We start from the raw sequence: 25,161 nt of genomic DNA, 5'->3' as shown, positions 1-25,161 counted from the left end.
CGGAGCAAGATAAATGCTGACATTTCAGAGCAGTTGGCACAACCCCCTGCCTGGCCACCGGCTCCTTGTCCTTGAGACAACACTTCAAGTTCACCTAGGACTTGGATTTGATTGCTCTATCTCCGCAATTCCTTTCTGCCTTGCAGAGCCCTGGCTGCTCCCTGAACGAACTGCATCTCTCAGCTGCAGGTAACCTGATCCCTTACGGTCACGGGGCTTCTTTTCTCCATACGATGGTCTGGATCCTATGGTGGGAAGACCAGAGATGGCAGAGCTAAAGGATCAAAAGAATAACCTACTCATATCTCATTTAATTACGTGCTTGCTGCCATTCCCTTCCTTCTGGTAGCAGTCAGGAGCAGTGCCTGACTCTAACTCCACCGAGTACTTGAAGTTGGCTGCAGTCAGCTTTGGGGAAAAATCTCTTCTGTTTTGGGGAAAAAAAGTGCTATGCTCTTGTCCACAGTGGGACCCCTAAGTGAAAAAACGTTACCAGTCTACAGTCTCTCCCAGGTAAATGCCAAAGCACCTCTTCCTTAGGAATCACTGGAAAACACAACTACAGGACTAAGGTGGCGTCTACCTCTCCCCCCAGGCTATTTCTGACCAGGTCTAGCAGGGCTGGATCCCAAATAATAAGGAGGCCAGAAGAACTACCAAAAGCAGTAAAGCATGGTACTACATACATTTAAAACACAGGCTAATAAAATTATTAACCGTTTCCAACACTGAACATTAACTTTTCATCTGCTGTAAGTTAATACAATCAAATAGGCAAAGTGATTGGTCAGAATCACTACTTACAAACCTTAAGAAAGTTTAAATATAAGCTTTCTAAATTTCATCTGTTTTTTCTTTACGTTAGGGCTCTGACAGTAATAACCCTTCAAACAATGGTTTGCAAAGCAGCTTTCAAAGTTAATTCTTATTCCATTCTTATTCCACATCCATCGTGCTGTGATGATGGAGAATGACACTGCCCGCAGCTGGACATGAAGGCAAAAGCTCCCTCTTCTGATGGCTCTTGGTTTGAGGGGGAAAGGCCAAAAGGAGACCTGGAGGGTTGGTGGAGACACAGTATCATGAGGTGCTTTAGGGAAGGTGCAGTTAAGGGTAAAGCAGCTGGTCAGTGTAGGTTTAATTCCCTCCACATATCCCATCCCTCTGTTTTAGGGTAGAGGTATCCAAGCCCATCTCTTCATGAGATCCACAGCTTTAAATTATTGTTCCTTAAAAGGCTTTTCAGCTTCTCATACTTGGCAGTAATAAAATGCCAACTTGGACTGTACCTGTCCTGCTTCTCCTCTATCAACTAACCAATTGCACTTTCCTACGCAGCCCTGTTTTCCTCTGCAGCTGCAACACTTGCAAGAAGCAGCTGAATGTGAGTCTACCAAAACACAAACTAATTACTGCCTGACATTCCCAAACACAAGCGATTTTTTCAGCAGAGGATGTCAGGAACTTGTCTTCTTGGCAGTGCCTTTGCAATTTAAGTTTTATCACTGATTTTGGCAAGTGACCCGGAGGAAAAAAGTTATCTAGGAGAACGCAGGGGGAATGAACTGTGACAAGGGGCAATGGAAAATGTAGGCTGCCTTCCTGATGAGAGGTCTGTGAGGCTGAAGAATAATCCTCCATGGGAAATGCGGTGTGGGGAATTGTGGAGAAATTCAATTTGTAAGGGACCTCTGGAGGTTTCTAGTCCCACGTCCTGCATGTTAAAGATCTCCTCTGCACTGAGTACAGCCTTCTTCCCACCTTCCCTGTCTTTCTTAAAAAGTGAGTACGCGCCTACTTCAAAGTCTTCCTCAGTAGGTTAGAAATGACAGCCCGAGAAGCTTTTTGACAGCAGCAGCAACCAGAGCTGGCACTTTGGAGACGTGGGCTTGTAATCTAAATCCAGCCTTCCAGCAGCACCGCTTTCTGACATATTTATCAGCTGTCTGAGCAGAAAGGCTGGGGGCTGAGGGAGCAAGGAAGACCACAGCATCCCCTCAGGCTGGAACAGAGACTGCCACATACGGATGGAGCCAGCTGCCGGAGCATCCTCCAGTTCTGCAGCACCACCGCTCCCAGAGGGAAATCACACTGGTCGTTGTCACCTAAAGCGAGTCTCCTTTTAATTCCCATGCCGGATGATCTCTGTCAAACTACAAAATGAATTGGCCACTTTGAGGAAGCAAACAGCTCCTGAGATAATTTTCGAAAAGAGAATCAGTTTAATCTCAGAAGCTGTTTTCCAGCTCTGCATTTCTTCTGCTTTCGGTCCCTCAAACGTTTCCTGGAAGAAAGAAAATCAGCCCCACAAATTCATTTCTATCTCCTCATACACGTTAGAGACAAATCAGAATTTCTGTCCTTCTTCACTGGATGTCACATGGGGTTTTATTATGGGATCTCTGTTGGTCTCCTGAAACTACTAATAAAAATATGGACTAGGAAAGAATATGAAATTTAAAAGTGAATTAAGTACTAAGGTTAGGGGAGTAGCTGAGAACACAAATTAAATGAAAGTAATATTGCCTACTGACTGGGGTTCAGGGAACCTCAGCTTTATTGCAGGTTGCACCAGTAATACAGTGTGCAAACACAGGCAGATAAACTTTCTTCTACTTTGATTGCAAAATAGGGCAAGAAAGCATCTTTTCTCTCTCTCTCTCTCTTTTTTTTTTCTTTCTTTTTTTTTTTTTTAAATATATAATGCATGCCCTTAGTGCAGCTCCAAACTGAATTAGGATTTGTGGATTCTGGGGACATATAATATACGTGGCAATATAATACAATACTGTCCTTAATCGGACAGAGCTCCCATTTATTTCGGTGAGAATACTGCTCATGGGATCAGGTCGTCAGGTCCTAATTAAGGCTGACTCAGCTGTCAGCTTTCCCTGCCGAGTTCAGTACAGGGGACTCAACTTCATCTCACCCTCCTTGTCCTGCATGCCACCCTCACAACAGAAACTCCATATTCACATTCAGAACGAGAGCATTCACGACACACTGATTTAATTCTGACCAGGCCTGGCATTCCCTTGGCTTTGTTCACATCTGCGCTTGCTTCGGTGCCGTCCTTTATTGTAAGCCTAATAAGTACATAAAGGCCAAGGAATGGGGATCCGGGCAGGCTCACAGCAATGAGCTTTGAGGAGCTTGTTTGCCCGGGCAGACAGACTGGGTAAACAATTAGCTCCAGCTCAAACGTGCAGACCCTGCGGAAGAATTGGATGCTTGGCACCGGCCACTCTCCATGACATTCAAAATTTGGCTTTTCTCCAATCCAGTATTTAAACATTTCTGATCGTTTGTCCAGCCGCGCAGGCTGAGCTAGGAATTTCTAGTGCATTCTGTTTCTGTAAATGGGGATCTGGCTGTTATTTACCAAGAACTTTCAAAAAATGGGCTTATCTTTACAGCAAGGGTGAAAGAGAGTTTGTCTGAAAGTCATATAATGGAACAGGTCAGCAGCTACCGGCATAATACTATAAGCAATGTACACTTAGACAAAGTGTAACCTGGAGCACTGCTGTCACAGACCCTTCTGTGTTCACTGCCGGTAGCAAACAGCTGGCTTTTAATGAAACATCATAGAGAAATTGTTATTTTAAAACTGCCTTTCCATTTATCATCATGCCTGTTGCAGTATAATGGAGAATTGTGTCCTTATTCTTTCATGCTGGCAATCAAGGAAATATGTAACAAGTGCTTGGTAAGTATTTGTTTAAAAATATGTTAACAGTGTGTCTCCAAATCTGTGAAGTTAGTGCACTGTGAGTCATGCACATATGTTGTAACTTTTGAATCAGGACATCACGTTTATTATAATCCATAACTTCCATAATTCAGATTGAAATAGTAAAGATGTAGAGGATAATCCAAGTTGCTTTCTTGTAAAACACAACATTTCACTCCATTTCATTTTATCAAGCCCAATTCTTAAGAGTAGGTAACTTGATTAAGCCCTTGGGAAATTGGTCTGCTGTATGCCACAGGTCTGCCAGCCCAGCTTCGACACAGTCAGTAAATAAGTAATAATATCTTGTAAACAATTTATGAAAAATGGCGCAACAATAATTTTGTTAAAAGATATTTGAAAAAAAAAAGTGGGAAAAAAGTGTTGCTTGTTTTCATTGTTTTTGACTTGTCTTTGAGAACAGGAGCAAGCCCTTCTTGTATGCAACCACTAAACTTACCTTGTGTTGTTTTATTCAGCCACATATGCAAAAGCGATTTAGAAAAAAACAGAGGGGTCTGCATGATGCAGATGAGTGTGGATGTCTCAGTCTGTGAGTCTGGACACATTTCCACAAAGAAATACCAACCTGCTCAAAGGCACTGGATCTTCTTTGCTGGATATCCTGCAAGAGAGGAACTTTATTGGGCTGAGGAAGTGAATCTGAAGCTGAGGTTTGGACTTGGTCCTCCCTTGAGCAGGAGGTTGGACTGGATGCCATCCAGAGGAAGCCTAAATTATACTACAGTTCTCTAAATTGATTTCATGACTAATGACGGTCTACATGAATACTACTGAGAGAGCATCTCATGTACTGCTGAGAGCAGAGATCTCAGCAGGAAGCAGCTAAGAATAACATTCATGTGCTCTGGAAGACCTGGTAAATGCTGGGCAGAAGCTAGGTATATAGCTCAAATTAGAAGCTTTGAGAAATGTTGGCCTATTTTTCCTACGGAAAGGGAGCAGTTTAGATGGCCTCTAGGAACAGCATATAGACTTCTCTGGGACCAGGCTGTGGCATTAAGCTGATAGGAAAACAGCAGAATGAAAAGGCAAAACAAAAATGTGCTCACAAGCACAAAATTAAAACATCATAAATTAAATGAAGACAGCAAACAAGAGACTTACAAAAAAGAAAATATCTCATTTCCTTTAGGCTAATACTCAGAGTCTAGATAATAAGCAAGAGGAATTTGACTGTTCATTAATAAGCATAAATTCGACCTAGCTGATATTACTGAATTTAGTGGCAGGATTTCTGTGATCAGACAGTTAAAATCACTTGTTATAACTGAGCCAGCAAGTAATGACCTCAAAATAGCAAAACTGCAATTGTGTGTCAGAAATGGCTTCGCCCCTTTCTGTCACTGATAAGGGAAACCACTGATCTCAAATGTTTCTGAGCCACAGGATAAACATCTACTTAAAGCCCCTCTCTACCATATGTAGAGCAAGTGACCTAGTCAGAATGATATATTCTGGATTTCCCACAGTGACTGTGGGACTTTCTAAAAATTACATATGACAGTTTCCTATACTGAAAATCAACACTGAAAGTATATATTAGCCTGGCCAGCTAAGGGAGGTATCATTTCAAGAGTTAAATATCATTGCTTACAGCAGTTACTAAAATTAGACATTTTAGAAGGAGTTTTAAAGAGCTTGTCTAGAAGTTCTCTTGACCATTACTGCCAATTTTCAGTTAGTCACAAAGCAGAAGGAAAACTATAAAGGTCTGGAAGAAAGTTAAAGTGATACAAGTACTTGAATAGGATGTATGGAACTACCCAGATGACTGTGTGCTTCTTCACTTGATTCCAATCTCAGATTAAATAATCTGATGGATGATGTATTTCATAAAGGATTAAATGAATATAGGGAAGATTCGTGGAAACAGTTCTTATCAATGAACAATACTGCTTTTGATGCAATTACAGGTTTTAGAATAACAGGAATTGTACTAATACACTATACTTAGACATTGAAGGCCTTTCACCATAATACATCTTGATAAACAGCTGAGGTAAAAATAGAAATAACTCATCCTTAGCCAATGATGAACCAAATGCTGAAACTTATATCTACACTGTGATAATTATTAGCTCCAAATTGACTGTTCTTTGAAATGTGTTTCTAGCTCAAAAAAGACTAGTGACCAGGACAGAGAAGTCCACCAGGGAGTGCAGGATGTCAGGGTAGATCACAGTGGTTTCTTCCTGTTACAAAGCCCTCTTTGTGCAAATAATTGGACTTCATAGTCAAGTTATCCGCACTTGACTTGACTTCTTAGTCAAGTTATCAGACAAAGACAGACCAAGATGTTTTGTGGCAAATGAAGGTACAACAAAAGCTGGTACTTCTGGGGTCTGTCCTCATGGCCTAGGTCCACTACTCCAAACAGCAATTATACAGGATCCTGTTACTCACCCACCAGGATGAGGGCAGTGTCACGATCTTTATTTCTCCTGAGTGTGGCTGAACTGCCAGAGAGAGAGTATCTGTGAGGACGTCTGTGTCGGATGCACTGCTCATTCCTTTTCTGCCATGGGAGGTCCTCTGGCCAAGGTGGCCATGGAACCATGCCTCTCTGAGTTACTGCCTTAGGCTGTTGCTAAATGTAGGCAGATATCTCTACTCTGCTTGTCTTAATTCATGTTTTTGATGAGGATTAGAAAGTTGTGTTAAATTCTAAATGGTTTAATGCATCACTCAGCTCTTGGTATTGAGGCCCTGGACTCAGGTCTGCAGTCCCCATGTGTTTATCTGATTCGGTTTCTGCGAAGCTACATACTCATCATTAGGAATTAAATTTGTCCACTTAAATCTTTCTTCTTGGTTTAGAAGGAAACTCAGGTTAACTGAAAGAATGCAGACCAACTGTGCAGATTGGGCACTTAGAAAACAGACTGTTTTGCTGAGTGCATTTGAGAGAGAAAATATTTACAGATCACCAGTATGTACCTGGTACATAGCATGGAGTGGCACAAAGCTATTTTTAGACACTCATCTCTGAGTTCTGAAATTCACTTGTAAGCACACTGTGTAGGAAATACGTTATAAGAAATACAGACTTGCTATAAATATTCCTTATGGGATGTGTCTCTTCAAGACATATCATCAAATGACTTTACTATTCCTATTCCTGGTCTAGTGAAAGGTGTCCCTGCCCATGGCAAGGGGGTTGGAATTAAATGACCTTTAAGGTCTCTTCCAACCCAAACCATTCTGTGATTCTACAATTCTATCTGCTAAGCTTTGATTTGGGAATCGTAGTAATTAGTGCTAGGAAAGACCTATTCAATCACCTAAACTGCTATGTGATATTCAGGATCGTTCCCTTTCCCAATGTTATTCCTCACACAAATTTATATATTCTTCAAAAAAAGAAATAAATCCCTTGGGACAGTATTTCGCAACCAGTTCGCAGAGTCACATTTTTTTCTGGTGACACTTAGCTCGAATACGTCTTTTCTTATCTCATTGCTTTATACTCTTGTCATTGCACTCTTCAATGCTATGTGAAATAATTCCTCCTTAGGGTCCTATATACTCTACACTCCAAGTGTAGATGGTTAGATTCCTCCCTTGCTAAACTACACAAGTTTTCTTTATTTACCTTCAATTCTTTTTCTTCTTTTTTTTTTTTTTTTTCTTAACTACCTCCATTTGTCTATGTCTCACATGGAACTAGGAAGCCAGAACTGCATATGGTACTGCAGCTGCAGTCACAGCTGAGATGCATAAAACAGCAATTATTACCTTGCAAATGTAAGATGTCATCTGCCACAAGGGAAGGGAAGGGATCATAGGTTAGTGAAACAGGTTGCCTATTTGGAAGAAAAATCTCCTTCACTGTTTTCATAGCTGGATACGCAAGATTTGGAAAACAAACTAAGCTCATCTTAACAACATGTGAAGAAGAGCTTCCCAAAAGCATTCTCTGGTGAGGAACGCTTAACTCTGAGCAGCAAATTGTCGTCTAACTTTAAAACTCAAATGTCCTCTCCACACGAGCTGTCTAGGCTGCCTCTATGGACAACCAAGAGAAAATGATTCCAGAGTGCACTTCACCCCATAATAACTGCAGCATCAAATCTGGGTGGGATGGATTCCCCTCCAGAGATGCCTCCTCTCTTCTGATTTAAAGACGGCCTTGCTGAGACTACTGGCATAATTTTTAGGTGGCTAAAATTAGCTGAGGTTAATCTTGTTTACTTGTTCCCAAGCTAATCACAACTGACCTCTCCTGCTTCTAAGATGCCTCCTCTTCATGTTTCAGACCAGAGGCCCCTATCGCACTGTCCCAAGTGCCACGACGGCTATACAGCCTCCTTTAGCTCCACGCCCTGTGTTCATCCCCCTTGGGAGCTGATTCATGGGTGTTACGTGGACTCACTGAATTTCTACTAGCAAAGGCTTATTTGACCGAGAAATGAAGGCAAAAGAACTCATTAAAATAGTTCCGCTCCTTCTGTTTGTCGTCCAGTGAAAGTCAGGGAGATGTACCTGCTTCAGGCACCCGCACAGCCCTGCATCCATCCCAGGACGATCTTGCCAACAGCAGCACCTTCAGTCCTTCCTCCCTCCAAGGGAAGTTTAAGCTACACAGGCTCTGTCTGCGCTGCCCGGCCCAGTGTAGCTAGAACATAGCTGAAATATGATGTGGTCCCTCACTTATGAGTCACACTGCTAACTTCAGGGTGTCTCCGTGTTGGGTGCAATGTGACCAGGCATCAGGCTAAGTCTGGGCTCAGGCGTCGTACAAATCCCACCAGTTCTTGCTGTACAAGAGGACGAGGAAAGGCCCTTCCCAGCATTAGCCACACGACGTCAGTGCAAAGGTTGATGGGCAGGTGGCGAAAGGTTTGGGCCAAGCACTGCCAAAACTTGTGGGCTCTCTCTAAGGGGTGACACAAGCTCTAACCTTCTCCTTTGCTGTGTTCAATGAACACGGGCTTCTCTTTAAAGAAGCAGGGCACAAGGTGAGTATGATCCCAGTGAGGAGCTGAAAAGCAGTCTATTAATACCCTCAATGACCTTATAACTGTACAGTAACCTCATGGGCACATACAGCACTTATAAAATGTTATAGCTCACTATTCTTAGACGAGTACGCTACGGATTCAAAGCTGCCAGACAGAGAGATGAAACCTAGAGAAGAATCTAAACAGATTCTGCAGAAAGACACAGCCTAGCATGAAAATAAAAACAGTAGTGATGAATGTGACCCAGCTTTGCACAACACTGAAGATTCCCTTTTTCAGGAAATTCTTGAGGGTCTCAGTGAGTGCAGTTGCAGTGGATGTTTTATTTTTAAGGTGTTATTTTGCAGTTACTTCACTGTATTGATATGTTGTTTATCCAAATGGTGAAGATGCAGTGTCTTACAAGAATCTCAGCCTTGTTGGAGTAAATCCAGGTGCCTGTTTTATTTCAACGTGTTTTCACTATCATGAAATTAAAGGGGCACTGTTAGTTTAAATATCACTTGTCAGAAATGTTTTCAGCAATATGATTACCAGCAACTCCTAAGATCTGTAAAGTTTAGAACATATGTGTTATATATAGCCGTGAACTTTGAACCAAGCTGAACAAAAAATGTTATTCTTTCCTTGTTTTCTTCACTTAGTTTATGTATCTCACAGTTTGATCAAGACTTTCTACATAATAGACTCTATTCCAAGCAGGTATTTAGAGAAACCCTGTCAGACAGATGTAGGCTCCCAATGAGCCTTTCAAATGAGAATTCTGGGAAAAGAAACTGCAAGATTATTCCTAAATGTATGTGTAAATGTAAAAGGCCAGTGATTGGCCTTCACTGTATAGTCAGTCCAATGTCACCTCCTGGGTTTCCCATGTAGTAGTACTTTAGTTTCCCAATAATTTTAGAAATTGCAAAATCTTAGAAAATGCAAGAAAACCAAGCTTGGTTTGTCTCAGGCAAGGGTATTTATTGCACAGTTACGTCTGCAGATGGAATTGTGCAATTGAAACCTTCCCCTATTAGTGCAATTAGATGCTCAAATTATTCCCATTAACCCAGAAAAAAAGATGACACATGGAGTGGGGTTGACCTCATGTAACTGTAAGCATCTAAAAATTTGATTTAACCCTTTCAAATAGACAACGGAAGGAAATGAGCATTTTTAAAAGGTGATTGTCTGTCCTACCTTAAATGCTCTTTCTGAATGTAAGGATATCACTCTCTGAGGCAGCCCATCAAGGCCTGCAAAGGGAACCCAGAGTGGTCATGTCTAGTTTGCAGCTGCTTTTATTTGGGCAGAGGAATCCTCTCCAAGGGTACAGAGACCTCTGCCACGATCTGCTCCATCGTGCTGTTGACGAGATTTCTGCCAAGACAGGAAGCACATTGCATACATTCAGCTGCCAGTTCTCCTGCTTGGCAATCCTTTTCATAACACAAACATCTGAGTCTGGGTCCTCATATGCTGCCAGTAAAAGCATATTGCTTCTGAGAACCAGGACTAAGTGCTTCCCCCCATACCCTTCTGTCCACAGTCTTTGAAAACTACAAAGGGAACTCATTTTTTCTGGGTGCTATCATCTTATGGTGTAACATATCTGAGGTAAACGCACGGCCTTCCCCTTCCTGCTATCACAGCACCCAGTCATGGGACACGGACCACTGTGTTATCATCACGACACTACAGAGAGATAGAACGTGCTCCCGCACACGCTGCACCAACTGGGAACTGAGATGGCAAAGAGCCTTCCAGAAGTCCTGCAATGAAGGAGCCGAGATGGGGATAGGACTTGCTTCTCCAAAGTCATTACTCATGCCCTCATTACTCCACCATTCTTGCCTTCCAAATAGCTTGTCTTCAAGGGGATAGTGTCTTCACATTGAACTTCTTCCTCACAGGTTTAGAAAGACCTTTGAGAAACAGGGCACCTGTGTGCAGGGGTCTCCATCCCACGCAAGAAAAAGGCAGCCTGCTGAATAGATGCCATTACAGTGGGGAGCTGCAGCCCTTTTCTGCTGCATTACATCAGCAGTGAGCAATGGGAGGACTCATTTGAGCCAATTGTGGGTTGTCATTCTTCCTTCCAGACTCAGTGGCCTCTGAAATCACTCCATTGTCTGTGTCGGAATCTGGCACAGGCCCATAATGCCAGGTTACTTCACTTCCCTGCAGAATAAAAGATTTCTTCAACCATGAGAAATTATCTCCTGACAGTGCCATTCATTAGGGCTCCCACCTGTAGACTGTTTCATTTTCAGCTTACTCGCAAGGTGCTGAAAAGTCAGCATGTGTGTTATCACTTGACAATATAGTAGAGCTAATACCTCTTCACCTTTATGTATGTTGTCACTTTTTGCTCTTTGCCTCAACAATGGCTCGCAGTAATGCTGAGATCTCGGACTTCACTCTTTCTCAAAAAAAGCTCACGCAGCCCAATTCCACCAGAATTCTTGGTTCTTAGGATATGTACACTTAGAAAAAAAAAGTACCTATAATAATTCATATTTTTTTCCTCTTTTGAATTGGAAAGCTAAAGCATTGCATTTTGTTCAAAGCTGCTGCAGAGAGCTGTGCAGTAGTTCATTTCTTTCTTAAGGCAAGCATTGAGATAGGCTAGGTTAACAGTCCTTTCTGCATTTATGCATTTATGCTCTAAGAATAATTGAAATCTAAAAGTTTTTTGTTTGTTTGTTTTTGGTGGTGGTAACTAATTGTCTTGTAATTCAATTTCAAACTAAAGGTTCTTCCCCACGGCTTTGTGGCATGAAAAAAGTTTTGCCCAACACCTTCTTTAAGGTTTCCTTCTCAGGAAAAGTCCTGTACACACCAAGCCTTGTGGCTACCATTCATCGACGTGTTGTACACAGAGGGGCATTATACCTAATAATCTCTGTAACCGAAATACTGTGGTCTGTTAGCTTCAGAATCAGAGAATCACAGAATGGTTGAGGCTGGAAGGGATGTCCAGAGTCCAATCCCTCCACTCAAGCAGGGACCCATGGAGCACATTACCCAACACTGTGTCCAGATAGCTTTCGAATATCTCCAGGGAAGGAAACTCCACAGCCTCTCTGGGCAGCCTGTGCCAGTGCTCAGTCACCCCCACCATAAAGTTTTTCTCACATTCAGATGGAACTTTCTGTGGTGCAGTTTGTGCCCATTGCCTCTTGCCTTATTGCTGGGCACCACTGAGAAGAGTCTGGCTCCATCCTCTTGACACTCTCCCTTCAGATAACTATAAGCATTGCTCAGTTCCTCCGAGCCTTCTCTTCTTCAGGCTGAAGAGGCCCAGCTCCCTCAGCCCTTCCTCACATGAGAGATGCTCCAGTCCCTTGCTCATCTTGGTGGCCCTTCACTAGACACTCTCTCCATTATATCCATGTCTCTCTTGTACTGGGACACAGAACTCCAGGTGTGGATCACCTCCCTTGGCCTGCTGGCAATGCTCTTCCTAATGCAGCCTTCTTGGCCACGCAGGCACATTGCTTGCTCATGGTTAACTTGGTGTCCACCAGGACTCCCAGGTCTCTCTCTGCAGAGCTGTTTTCCAGCAGGTCAGCCCCCAGCCTGTGCTGGTGCCTGGGGTTATTCCTCCCAGATGCAGGACCCTGCTCTTGCTGCTGCTGAATTTCAAGAGGTTCTTCTTTGTCCATCTCTCATGTGTGTTCAGTATTCCTCCTGAATAGCAGCACAGCACTCTGGGGTATCAGCCACTCCTCCCAATTTTGTGTCATCAGCAAACATGCCAAGGAAGTACTCTATCCCTACATGAATAAGTTAAACAATATTGGACCCAGTATTGACGGTTTGGGGACAATGCTAGCTACAGACCTCCACCCAAACTCTGTGCCACTGCCCTCTGAGACCTGCCATTCAGCCAGTCCTCAGTCCACCTCATCATCCACTCATCCAGCTCACACTTCCTGAGCTTGTCTATATCACAGGAGACCGTGTCAAAAGCCTTGCTGAAGTCCAGGACGACAACATCCACTGCTCTCCCTTCACCTACCCAGCCTGTTTTCCAATCCTGGAATGCAATCAGGATGCTAAAGCATGATTTCCCTTTGGTGAATCCATGCTGACTACTCCTGATCACCTTCTTGCCTTCCACGTGCTACAGACCAGCTCCTCATGGTGAGAGGTGCTACACAAACAAAACACAAAAAAGATGTTTTTTTCTCCCAGTCAGACGTAGAAAGATGGCTGCCAGTCACAGGATGATAAAGACACACAGGGAAACCATGGGAAGTGTGGTGGGATTTCTCTGACTAATTGAAGACATTTACGTAGACACTTTGTTTTGGAGGGGGTCCTTCTCCTTTTCCTGTGTCCTAAGTGCTCAAAAGAGGCCACACAAATTAAACCCTGACAGTGCCTCTTTCTCTTCATTGACAATTAGGGCACACAGAGTGAACACCTCAGATGTAGACCTCTACATGCAGATGTTTATGGTTCAAATGAATCGCCTAAACCCAGGCTTCCAGTCCCATTTGAGATGCCTTAAGGTACCCCACCCGACTTTCAGCTGTTGCTCCAGATGGGGCAGATCTGTAGGCATCTATTGTATCATGGATATGCCAGGACACCCCAAACTCTTACAGTTATGTGAGGTGAATCCCATCACAGTTATCTCAGCAGTGTCTTGTGTCTCTGCCTCCTTATCTGCTGCAAACATTTCAATCTATGTTGTGCATTCTAGGACAGTGTCTATTTAAATTTGTGTCTGGAGGTCAAGCAGTCCTACAGTCAGTCAGAACTTATTCACAGTCACTGTAAAAAAAATGTGGAAACCATACACAGAAGGAGTAATTATGCTAATATTTATTCGTTCTTCCCACTGATATTCTTGAAAACTGGTGTGACGTAGAAAGGCTGATATAACTAACTAAGCTGAAACAAGGAAGGGACATACAGAGAGTTTATTCAGTGGTAGATTTGGGATTATCCAGAAACAACTGCTGGGCAATCCGTACTTTATCAGAAGAGTCTGAGTTGTCAAGAGGCCCCATTTGGTGTGGTGACCTGCTATAGCCAGGAAGACTTGTGGGAGGAAAGCTGGGAAGTGCTCTGGAACAAACCTGGCAGTTGTGATAAAAGAAGCTGTGTGCCCATGGAACGCAAGAGCCCACCTGGATCATGGCTGCAGCACTGATTCCTACTACATAACCAAACCTCACAACACTTTCACCCCCTGCAAGACACGGACTTGCTCCTCCATCCATGCAAAACAGCAGAAGTGTACAGGACAAAGTCTCCTGAGCACTGGGGCTGTGTATCTACTCAGGAGGCATGGAGACGCAGAATCCAGATATGGAAGGGATCTGATCGGTGTGGTATCACTGAGGGAGTCTTCCTTGTTAGCTGCCTACTGATATTAAAGACATCTTCCTTACTGTTACACAGTCATCTCCTGCTGGCCTAATAGCGGCTGAATTAGTACCACAAGCCCTGCTTGCCTCTGGCACCTGTTGCATTCACTGTCTGGGTTTCTGCTGGAGGTGTTTGGCTCCTACCCCTCGGGACCTCTGCCTCATGTTACAATTGTCCTCTCATCATTTATAGCTGAGAATGATTAGTCTAAGTACTAATGATTTTTGTACCGCTTGCATTTTCCAGGCATCTGTTAAAACCTTCTTTGCAGACCCAAATGGGGTTAGTGCTAGGCCCAAGTAAATGCAAATTTAAACATTCATGCTTAAGAATTTATGGTCCCGTAACACCCCAGCTCCTCACACCGGGTCTGTGCATGGGGCAGGGCTTTTGCTGTGCTTCAAGCTTCACTGGCCCTTTGTTAGAGTAGCAGCAGGGAGAGGAGGTCAGTAGAAGGCAGCAAATAAACTGATTCTTGTGAAATTTATATTTCCTTTCTGGGGCAGTGGTGATCAGCTGGGAATTTTGGCAAAACCTTTGTGGATTATTCTCTCGGAGTTAAAACACATTGCAGGATTTTTGCCTCCTTGGCTCCAGCTTCCCCTTTTCTTGCCAGGTATCATTATAAGGATTCAAGAAGGATGAGTAATTAAAACCCATAAAACAAATGTGTCTGACAAAGTCAAATATCTGATGAAGCAGCGGAGGTGACAGACTGCAGAGCTGCCGGACCAGCTGCCTCTGGGCCCTGTGACGGCAGGAGGGATCCCGGGCCAGGGGCTTACGGAGAAGGGACCCGTCACATCGGGGACCCTGAACACCCAGCTCCGCAAACACCCTAGCGCCCTTGGTGGGGATCCCACAGAACCACCCCAAAACCTCCCACCACAGGCCCGGGGCAGCCCGGTCACCCCGGGGCTGAGGTGGCGGCCGCACAGCGTCGGGGCTAAAAAGAGTGAGGGGCAAAAAAAGGCGTTTTCCCTCACGAAACTAATAAAAACAACAGTATAAGGACTTTAAAAAGAAAAGAAAAAAAAAGTGGGGCGGCGGCCTGAGTGGGGGAGGCCTGCGTGGACAGAGGGAGGGGCCGGGCCCCGACCTCGGCTTCTCCCGCCCGGCCGGCCGGGGAGAGGGCGCCTGCGCCGGGGGCAGCGGGGCCGGGGGTCGGGGCTCGGAGCCCGGGACTTGGGGCTGAGGGCTCGGGGCTGGCGGCTTGGGGCTCGGCGGCGGCGGGAGCCACCTGCGGGAGGCTCCGCTCCGCCCCGCTCCGCCCCGCTCGGAGCAGGCGGCCGGGGGAAGGCGCCCCCGAGCCCCTCGCAGGCGGCGGCAGGGATGGGACCGGCCCCGCCGCCACCTGCCTGAGCCGCTCCCGCAGACGCCGCCGCCTCCTCAGCGGGGGAGCCCCGGTAGGTCCCGCCGGGGTGTGGGGGGACACGGGGGCGGTGAGGGCTGCGGGAGGGGGAATGAATTTGGAAGCCCTAAACGGGGGCGCAACCCGGCGCCGCAGACAAAAGGGATAAAAGGCTGACGCGCGGCTAACCGGCTCCGGAGGGGGAGGACAGCCCTTCCCCGGGTGCCCGCTGCGAGTTAGAGACCCAAAAGGGGGCTGCCGGGGCATCGAAGGGCGTCGTGGAGCATCTTGTGCGAAAGGCGCTGGTGGCGGGGCGACTTGGTGGTGTTGCACGCGTCGGGATGCACAGGAGGAGTTAGAAGTAGCCCTGCGAGCCCTACGCTTCGGCTTCGCATCCCTAGCTTGTTCTTAGGGGAACGTGTGCGAGGGTCTCCTCCGTGAAGCTGTAGCTGGGACGCCTCTGACGAGCGAGGTCCGTGGAGCACCGCAGCAGCAGCAGCAGCAGCCACCCCACAGCAGCAGCAGCCACCCCACAGCAGCAGCAGCCATCCCACCCCATCGCAGCCACCCCACAGCAGCTCCACAGCACATCGCCCAGGTGGCCAGATGGCCCCCGGCACGCGTGTCCCTGCCTGCGGTGTGCTTTGTTCAGATGTGCCGTAACCCCTCCCGCAGCGCGGGTTGCGAGGAAGCGGGGAGAGAGAAAAAGGAAAGAAGGGAGGGTAGAAGGGAGGCAGTGAAAAACGTTTGACAGAAATTGGACCGAGAGGTAAGCAGGCAGAACACGAGCCCTCTGTGTGTGTGTGCGCGCGTGTTGCCGATGCGCGTGTCAGTGCCCACTGTTGTATGTGCTGGCAGACGCCGCCGTTGGCCTGCCGGTATCAAAGTTTGTTTCAGGGTTTCTGAGACGTCTCTGCTTACAGCCCTCCGACTGGCGGTGAGGCTCTGTAACTCTTGCACCGCCTCAGCATCGCGGGCAGGCGGACGGAGGTTGCACGGTAATGGCAGTAACGCTCCCGCAGTTGTTGCAGCGCGACTCGATTACTTCTGCTGTGCTTTAGCAAGTTCTGCGACTGAGAAAAGCAGCTGAGGTATTTTGACATGTCAGTAACGGTAGTTTGGTTCACCTCTATAGTTTGGTTTGAGGCAGGTTTTTCTCTCTCGTGCTCTCTTCCTTTTTCTTTCTCTTTTGCAGGGTTAATCATTCTGGCTTCCAGTGCTGTGGAAAAACTTTGTTCATTTCAAAATGTAACAGAGACTGTTCCGTTCATGGGCTTTCATACTGTACATCCCAGGATTTATTGCTATTTAACCATCTATTACAAGAACCACCCTCGAAGCAGTGAACTCTTCCAGAAAAATTACTTGCTTATAAGAGAATGATTCATGTCCATTCTGAACAAGGCAGCTCTCTTTCACCAACATCTATCTCAAGGCATGAATGCCCATAGCAGGCAGGGAAATGTGTCTGCAAAGTGTTTCAGTGGTGTGGGGAGCCCCAGGGTAGCTGTCAGTGTTTCCATTCTCCAAACAATTTTAATTCCATTAGCAAGTGTGATTATGTACAAACCGCTTTCTAGGGGGTTCCTATGCTGGATATCAGAGCAGGGCTTTGTACTGAGTCAAAGGGTGGACTGAGTTTATGACACAGTTTAAATAGAAACAGAAGAGCAGTACTACAGTAGAACAGCGCGTCGTAATTCATTCACTATCGTTTTGTGATAGCCGCTCAGGGAAGTGCTTGCTCCTTACCAGTTTGCTCTGTCTGAGAACATCTTTCAGGGTCACCCACAAGTAAGTAGCTGAGCAGAGTGTGTTTGTTAATGTTGTTGCAGTTGCATTGTTATTTTTTTGTTTGTTTGTTTTTGCTTTATTCTAAAGAAAAAGGAAAAAAAAAAAGAAAAGAAGAGGCTATCCGGTAGGTCTCTCTTTAAGTTTGCACTATTTTTTTAATTCCTTCATTTTTTTACTTAACCACTTAGTTTTGAAGGGGGAGGATCTACACAGCAAGAGGTAGTGTGCACTAATTTGGCATCTTGTTAAAAAAAAAAAAAAAAGACTTTTTCTCTATTTATTGCAACCGACAGCTGATTTATTACCAGTTATGTCTCCAGATGAGACATAATTACAAAGACGTCTGCAAATACCTTGGTTTGTGAGCATCTGTGGTCAGGTATAAACTCATGACTGTGTTTTATTGCAGTTAGTTTTAATAACCTTTGAAATAATAGCAAAGTTCTGTAGCAGATGAAAAGGCTGTTTTATCCCGTGTACCTGCGATGCGATTACCGCACAGAAGCTGCGGGGAGGGTGTGGGAAGGCTTGCCTAGGGATATGAAGTGGAATAAGTACCGTTTTAACGGAGCACGGTGTAGATATGGATACCGTCTTTCTGAAGCCTTTTTTCAGGACAGACTGTAGTCGCAGCTCCTGTCGTGTTCTCTTCACTGGGCGGCTGCCCCCTGCTGTCTAAAATTGCCTTTCCAGCGTTGGTGCTGCTGTAGTGGGGAGGGTAGGGAGATGAGGGAGGGCAGGTTGCAGGGAGAGGCAATTTCCCAGCTCCGCTGATGCTCTCGTTGGAAGCAGAGGAGCTGTTGGGCATGCTGTCCCTTCATCGGGTCGCTGTGCTGACAGGCACTGGGGATTCTTGCTGCTTGTGCAAATAACAACTGACAAGATGCTTCCAGTTTTCCCCTGACAGCTAAATAAATCAGCCAAAGGCCGGCATCGACTCAGTTAGCACAAATGGTTTTTACATCCAAGAGGTGGGACGAGCGGTGCAATTTAAATAGAGATTCCATCTATCAAAAAAGCTTCAGATGTCATTTATGGGAATTACTTTGGTGTGAAGCAGACGACAGCAGACTGCATATAAATACGCGCTCTTAATAGTGAGATCTGCTACCTGATGCACTGCATAAGTGTGACTTAGTTTTTCTCAGCGACAGTAAACGCTCCTGTGTCACTCGTCATTGTCACCAAGGAGGACAGTTAAGAGTTGACTGATGCTAGTGTGTATCGCCTTTGTGGGGATACGGCATTTCTCACTGCTACCTTCTTTTTGTGTATTTTCCTAATCACTCCTTTTCAACAGATACATCTGATATACAGCAAGTGTTTCTTGTTACATGAATCGGAGACGGTCTGATCTGATAGCTTGCAAAACCCAGCCAACACCCAGTATTAATCTCTGCCATAGAGAGAGACAGAGGAGCTGCTGGTTTTCCTTGAATAAATAAGCAAGTATTTTCCAATCTTGTGGCATTTGAGATTATGCACTTCTGCTTTATGTTTAAAATGGCCTGAATTTTCTGGCATGATTTGCCTGTTAGGTATAAAATAACATTCTATAGAATCATAGGATGGCTTGGGTTGGAAGGGACCTTAAAGATCATCTAGTTCTGCGTGTAGAGCTTAGAGCTTAGTTGTTCCAGAAGAAAATACATCCCTTTAAAGACATCCTATTTGTTATTTAAAAAATTATCAGCAGAATGTCTGGTCGCTTCTGGCAGAGTCAGTACCTTCCTCTGTGGGCATCAGTAGCATCAGCTCTGTTCATCTACGTCTGGTTTTTGGAATCAAAATGTTTTGATTTCCTTGCATGAGTCAATTGATATCTTGAACATTGTGTGCTTTAATTATAGCCTCCATCCCCAAAGAGGACGCTACCAACAAAGAAGGGATCCAGGCCTAATATTTGAGTTGGACACCTTCGGACTTCAGCAGTTTGCGGTGTCCGAAGTCTTTTTCAGCGAGGCTTAGGAATGCCATGTGAGCAGCATCGGAGAGAAGGATTTTTCTTTTTTATTCTTAGATAGCTGTGGTCATCTCCTGCATGGTTTGCTTTGATTTGCTTGGTTGAGGTATTTCAGGAATGATCTTGCAGTTGTGATCAGCGTAACCTCAGCAGGGTTTAAATATGTGTAAGCTCAACATAATTGTGAAGTTTTGTTTGAATAATCCTTGTATGAGGGAGATCCTGCCTGCCTTCTTGCCCAGGGCACAGTGCCTCCTGCAGCGATTCAGCTGTATGGCTAATTTTCAAGTAAACTAAAGTTACACATTTTCTTGACACAATACTAGTGCACGCTGTTCTCTGCAGTCTGAGGCACTCTGCCTGGGGTTCATAAACACATTTACAGTCCCATTTGCCTCCCTGTGCTCAGAGGGGGTTGGTTTGCATTTCTAATTAATTAAGTTTATGGAGGAATAAGTCAGTATGTTAACTGAAAATTCCCTCAGGAGCTGTAAGCTTGCTTCATTAGCTGACTTTGTGTAATCACGATTGCCCTCTCTCATGTAAGCTTAGGGGAGAGCAAATGCTATGTGGAGCAGAAACCTTCCTCTGGTGTGAGTTGCAAGGAGAAGCAAGTCTCCTGTGCGGTACGGTTGTGCCAGCCTGTTCTGTTCGGGTTATCTTCTCTTTCCACCTGCCTTTTCCTTCCATTAGCATGATGTCTCTGGCTAGGACAGCAAACTGAGGTGTTTGAAGGGACCCCTCTCAGTGGTGTCAGAGAGTAGGTGGGAGCTTTCAGAGAATTTCAGAGAATGCTGTAATCCAGCTGCGGTAAAGGCATTTATTTATTCTTTGCAGAAGTTACGGTATCTGGATGCAGGAGTTTATGCGTAGTGTGAACTTCCTAGACACTGCATAAAGACGAATACCGTAACTTGTCACTGATGTTAATTGGGACTTGGTGGCTCAGCACACCTGGAGGTTAAATGTCCTGGGTTCCGTGTGTTAACCTGGGACTCTTGCTTCAAGATACAGGTTGAGGCATTAGTTTAATGCTAAGAAGCCTGAAGAACTTAATGCTATGTTGCTCAAATTGCTTGATTTTGACCAAGTATCATACTTGTTTAGCAAAGCATTGCTTAGCAAGGCAAATTGATCTTGCAACAAGTTTGGGTGAGTAACTGGACTTTCTTTTGCTTTCCACAGACCGGCATTCAGAATGGCAGGCTTGTCCACGCTAATCCTCCTTTTGTGCGCTGCTAAAGATGTGATGCCCTCCAGTCCTCACTGGAAGCCAACGTGGCCTTCTTACAGAGTTCCAGTTATCCTGCCACAGTCTACCCTCAACTTGGACAAACCACAGTTTGATGCTGAAGCCAGACTGGACGTGGTTTCTCCCTGTGGCCCAGCCTGCCACAAAAGTTCTCCGCTGCCAACTTATGAAGAAGTGAAGAACTACCTGTCCTATGAAACCTTGTACGCTAACGGTAGCCTCACTGAAACCGAAGTGGGCATATACATTCTGAGCAGCAGTGGTGATGGGTCTCAAGGCAAATCTCGAACTAAGAGGCAGATCTATGGCTATGACAGCAGGTTTAGCATTTTTGGGAAGGACTTCTTGTTGAACTACCCGTTCTCCACGTCAGTGAAGCTATCTACAGGTTGCACGGGGACACTAGTGGCTGAGAAGCATGTTCTCACTGCCGCTCATTGTATCCATGATGGCAAGAGTTACGTCAAAGGAGCTCAGAAACTGCGGGTGGGCTTCCTGAAGCCCAAACTGAAAGATGGCAGCAAAGGGGCCAATATCACCAACTCAGCAATGCCTGAAAAAATGAAATTCCAGTGGATCCGAGTGAAACGGACACACGTCCCCAAAGGATGGATCAAAGGCAACGCCAATGATATTGGCATGGATTATGACTATGCCCTGCTGGAGCTCAAGAAGCCTCATAAAAGAAAGTTTATGAAGATAGGTGTGAGCCCACCAGCAAGACACTTGCCTGGAGGGAGGATTCACTTCTCTGGCTACGACAATGATCGTCCAGGAAACCTGGTGTACCGTTTCTGTGATGTCAAAGACGAAACGTATGACCTGTTGTACCAGCAGTGTGATGCCCAGCCGGGTGCGAGTGGATCTGGGGTGTACGTGAGGATGTGGAAGAGGCAGAATCACAAATGGGAACGTAAAATTATTGGAATATTTTCAGGCCATCAGTGGGTGGACATGAATGGCACACCACAGGATTTCAATGTAGCTGTTCGCATCACACCCCTCAAATACGCACAGATCTGTTACTGGATCAAAGGCAACTACCTTGACTGCAGGGAAGGATAAAGACAATGAAACTCCAAGAAAGCACTTAATGACTGGTTTTAATTACTACTCATTTGAGGAGAGGCTAGACTTCCGCTGCAAATGTGTGTGATACGTTTTTATAACATCGGGATGTGATATATAGCTTTTTGAGCAAGCCACCTTGTTCTCAGGACTGGGGTTATGTGGTGCTGTCATTACAACTAGAAACTGGGGTTAAAGGAACATCATCTGGGAGGGGAAGGAGCAGGTGGACTTGCTGAATTTGCAGCTGAGCAACTGAAGATTAATGAGGGGCGGATCAGTAAACAGTACAAAATCAGAACCGTCTCCAAAGAATCCTATAAAAGGGACGCTGTTGACTATCTCATGCCTATGATGTTTGTTTTAATAAATCCTAGGATTAGTAGAAGTGCTTTGATCTGAACTTTTAAAAGAAAATATTTCTATGCTGTTGGGGGCTGGAGAGGGGCATTTAATGGTGTTTGCAACCCAAACATTACAGCTTTGTGTTCCTGCATGAGAAAGGGAGTGTGAAAAGGGCAAGGCATGCGCTGTGGGAGATGAATGCCACACAAATAGCGTGAAGGGTAAATAACTGCATAACACTTCTAACCTTCTTTCAGCCTGAGTGATTTGAGACTTTATTAGTAACATAGTTAAGAAAAATGCTTTTTAAGCAAACAGACCTTGATGTTGCAAGGACTTAACTGTGAAGATGATGTTGGTCATATGAGCAGTGCCATTGCATCCTGCTTTGGGAAACAGATCACACGTGGGTTTAAATCTTTTTAGCAGCTGGGGCACAGCCTTATACCTAGCAGGATCCCTATGAATATTCTATTATAGAAAGTATATGGGAACGGAGGCTTGTCTTCTGTTATGTCCTGCGTAGATTTTTTTTTTTAAAGGAAAATCTCATGTCAGCAACTGAGACATTTCAGAGGGAAGCCTGTCTTGCTCTTGCTGACAATCTGAATTGCTGACTGTAAAGCTGGCAAAGGGTAGAGCAGGATAAGGGTTCTACTGAATTTTCCACACTCTTTGTTGGCAATCCATACTGTTCTACCTAAACATAAAAAAGGTAGAGGAACCCTAGATTTATAAGGGTCTCTCTATTATATCCCTTTCACAGCATAATTTGTACAGCACTTTGACTTCCTTTTCTTGTGTTGTTTGTGACAGGGACCCACTTCCCCATCAAATTTTTCAGTTACAAATAGTTCTTGGCAAGTGCACAGTTCAGTAATTCTGCTGAAACAGAGCCAAATTGCAGGATGTAATCTGAGTTACTAGGAATTGATGCTCTGCTGTCTTTTATAGACATCAACGACTTATATTTTTACTGTAGCAGAATTGTAGTTTAAAATAAGAAGTGCCTCGTATAAGTAACATCAGTCTGGCCAAATACTTGTAGCTTAGCAAACAGCATTGGGAAGTCAACGTGGTCTGTACAAACGGTGTTCTCAGGTGGATCATGCCACTGTATTACAGTAACATAGTTAAGTACATGCTGCCATGACAATATTATTTTCTTAAATAGGAGGACAGACACTGGCTCCAGTTCCAGTTCCTCTTCCATCCGTCTCTCACTGTCTCCTGAAGCTTACCAAGTTACCCCTGGCGCTTGGTGTTACGGGGCAAAGGCAAGGCCCTGGCATGAAATGGCAGAGCTGGAAGGAGTGAGTCTGAGCAGGGCTTCCCCTATGCTATACAAGGAAAATGTTAATTCAGCTAAGCCTTTCTTTCACTCTACTAATTACTGTGGCATTTGTAAACATATGCCTGATGGTGCTTTATCTTTGTGATGGCTTTGGCTCTAGTTCTGAAAGACATTTTTTGCTAGAGCTGCCTATGATTATTCTGTTTATAGGTGCAGCATATGAAAACATGGACCCTCACGGGTTTTTGGTGCACTCAGATACAAGCAGCTACTAATGCTTTGACATATGAATAATCACCACATGTATCTGATGGTCTTTTTCTGCCTTTTTATTTTATTTTCCTTTACTCTATGACTGTTGTCTGGAGCACTTTTGTTTGAATGTATCACAGTGAATAAAGAAAGTTATGGAATTTCAATGCAGATATTCTTGTATTTGTACTATACTTGGGTTACACTTTCAATCTTATTGCACAGTTACTTATTTGTAAAGGCATTCAAACACAGAAAAGATACATTAACATACTAAATGCTGCTTGTTTTCCTTCATTTTCTTTTCTTTCCACCTGTTTTATATATATATACATATTAGTGGGCTTAATTACTGTTTTTTTGGACAGTAGAAATCAATCTTAGCTTTTGTATGATTGTCGTAGTTCGAAAGCCAGTCATGAGTGCAGATTAATAGGTTATTTTCAGCTTTAACTAGACTAAAGTGTCACATTGCTTTTACTAAATTTAGGGCCAATAAACTGTGGACAAATTTGAACCAGTCAGTATAAAGACATAAATCAGGTCCTCTTTCGGTTGATGGAGTAAGAAAAAAGTTCCTCTGAAGCCAACAATGAGACTAACAGTTTTTAGGGGAGCACTGGAGTGCAGAAATGATCTACTGGATTTGGGAATTTCTGCCCATACAATTTCCTGATACCTGGATATGGGCTTGAGAAAATAAAACCTGGTTTAGTGTAGGTATTTCCCATCCACTAGGCCTCTGTTCTCAAATGCTTTCTCAGACTATAGGCTGAGATCTTTTATTCTCTCAAGATGATGGGCAGAGTGGAGTTGTGCTTTAAACTGTAAGGAAGATAGTCATGCAGCCAAAATAATTCATCAAGGAAACACATGTAAATAAATTATATACAAGCATGACACTAGAAATTTCATTGTCCAGCTGATCATGACTGCTGATAATCTGCAGAACTGAATTAAATGCCTCATTATTCTTGTATTTTAAGGCCGAGCACTAAATGGGGATAGAGAGGCTGTTCTGGTTGTGAATGGCAATGGTTATTAATCTTCTGTTCCTGCATCTTGAAGGGGCTGACATAACATAAATTCCGGTTAATACGGTATAACTCCCTCAGAGAGCACTGCTGGAGCTGGAAGCTAAAGTCTCGAGACAGCACAGAACATGCTGCTCTTCCAGAGCACACAGTGAACTCGGTTTACTGAAGACTGCAGAATATCATCAAGTTTCTTTCTCAGAGGAAAGGTATTTTCCTTGCATCTGTAATTGTTTTGCAACCGAATTCCCAGGCCTGCCTGTTTAGAGGGCAGCCCTCGTCTTAAAGTTGCACGCTGAACTCCAGGCAAGTATAATACATGCTTGAAATTCTTTTCCGTGTTTCCACTTAATCTGCCATTTGTTAGCCGGTTTTTGGTAGAGTGCCAACGCAATATGCGCAGGCCTTTAGAAGGGAAGCTTTCAAAGAGTGGATAAAGTATGATGGGTGGGTAAAATCTTTTCTGCTTTCTTGGAGTAAAAAAGGAAGCACGGCCAGAGCAGAGCAGCAGAGGAGAGCGAGATGGCGATATTTTCTATACCTCAAGGGCAAGAAATTTAGTGAATTGTTTGCTATGTATATATGTGCACATGTATGGCTGCGCATGAATAGTACATATAATACTGTTCATCCATTCCCTGTTCCACTAGGTGTAGAATAAAAACTTACAAGCTGAGTTACATCAAGCCTCTTAAAATAAATGTGTAAATGCTAAATCTG

At 44.5% G+C, this 25,161-nt stretch overlaps 1 protein-coding gene and 1 long non-coding RNA gene across 10 annotated transcripts in view; both read left to right on the top strand.

Moving 5' to 3' along the window:
- LOC308183180 overlaps window positions 1-25,161 on the top strand; it is a 441,868-nt gene that overhangs the window by 320,978 nt on the left and 95,729 nt on the right. The gene's annotated exons all lie outside the window — the stretch shown is intronic.
- Window positions 14,914-23,574, top strand: PRSS23 (serine protease 23). Of its 9 annotated transcripts, XM_080575259.1 has the most exons (7): window positions 15,200-15,494; window positions 15,841-16,208; window positions 16,363-16,530; window positions 16,635-17,233; window positions 18,534-18,678; window positions 19,084-19,210; window positions 20,382-23,574. In XM_080575259.1, exon 7 carries the CDS (start codon window positions 20,395-20,397, stop codon window positions 21,511-21,513), a length of 1,119 nt encoding a protein of 372 aa, XP_080431385.1. In that variant the 5' UTR covers window positions 15,200-15,494; window positions 15,841-16,208; window positions 16,363-16,530; window positions 16,635-17,233; window positions 18,534-18,678; window positions 19,084-19,210; window positions 20,382-20,394; the 3' UTR covers window positions 21,514-23,574. The 9 variants fall into 9 exon arrangements, with proteins under 9 accessions (XP_080431390.1, XP_080431385.1, XP_080431383.1 ...); XM_080575257.1 differs by lacking the exon at window positions 19,084-19,210; XM_080575258.1 differs by lacking the exons at window positions 18,534-18,678; window positions 19,084-19,210.

This window comes from Anser brachyrhynchus (genome assembly GCF_964034855.1).
Source record: "Anser brachyrhynchus genome assembly, chromosome: 1".
Taxonomy (NCBI): domain Eukaryota; kingdom Metazoa; phylum Chordata; class Aves; order Anseriformes; family Anatidae; genus Anser; species Anser brachyrhynchus.
This window is presented reverse-complemented; position numbering and strand designations above follow the sequence as displayed.

Bases quoted from the DNA above. Each gene is read 5' to 3' on its own strand.
- PRSS23 (XM_080575264.1), top strand. From the start codon at position 20,395: ATGGCAGGCTTGTCCACGCTAATCCTCCTTTTGTGCGCTGCTAAAGAT.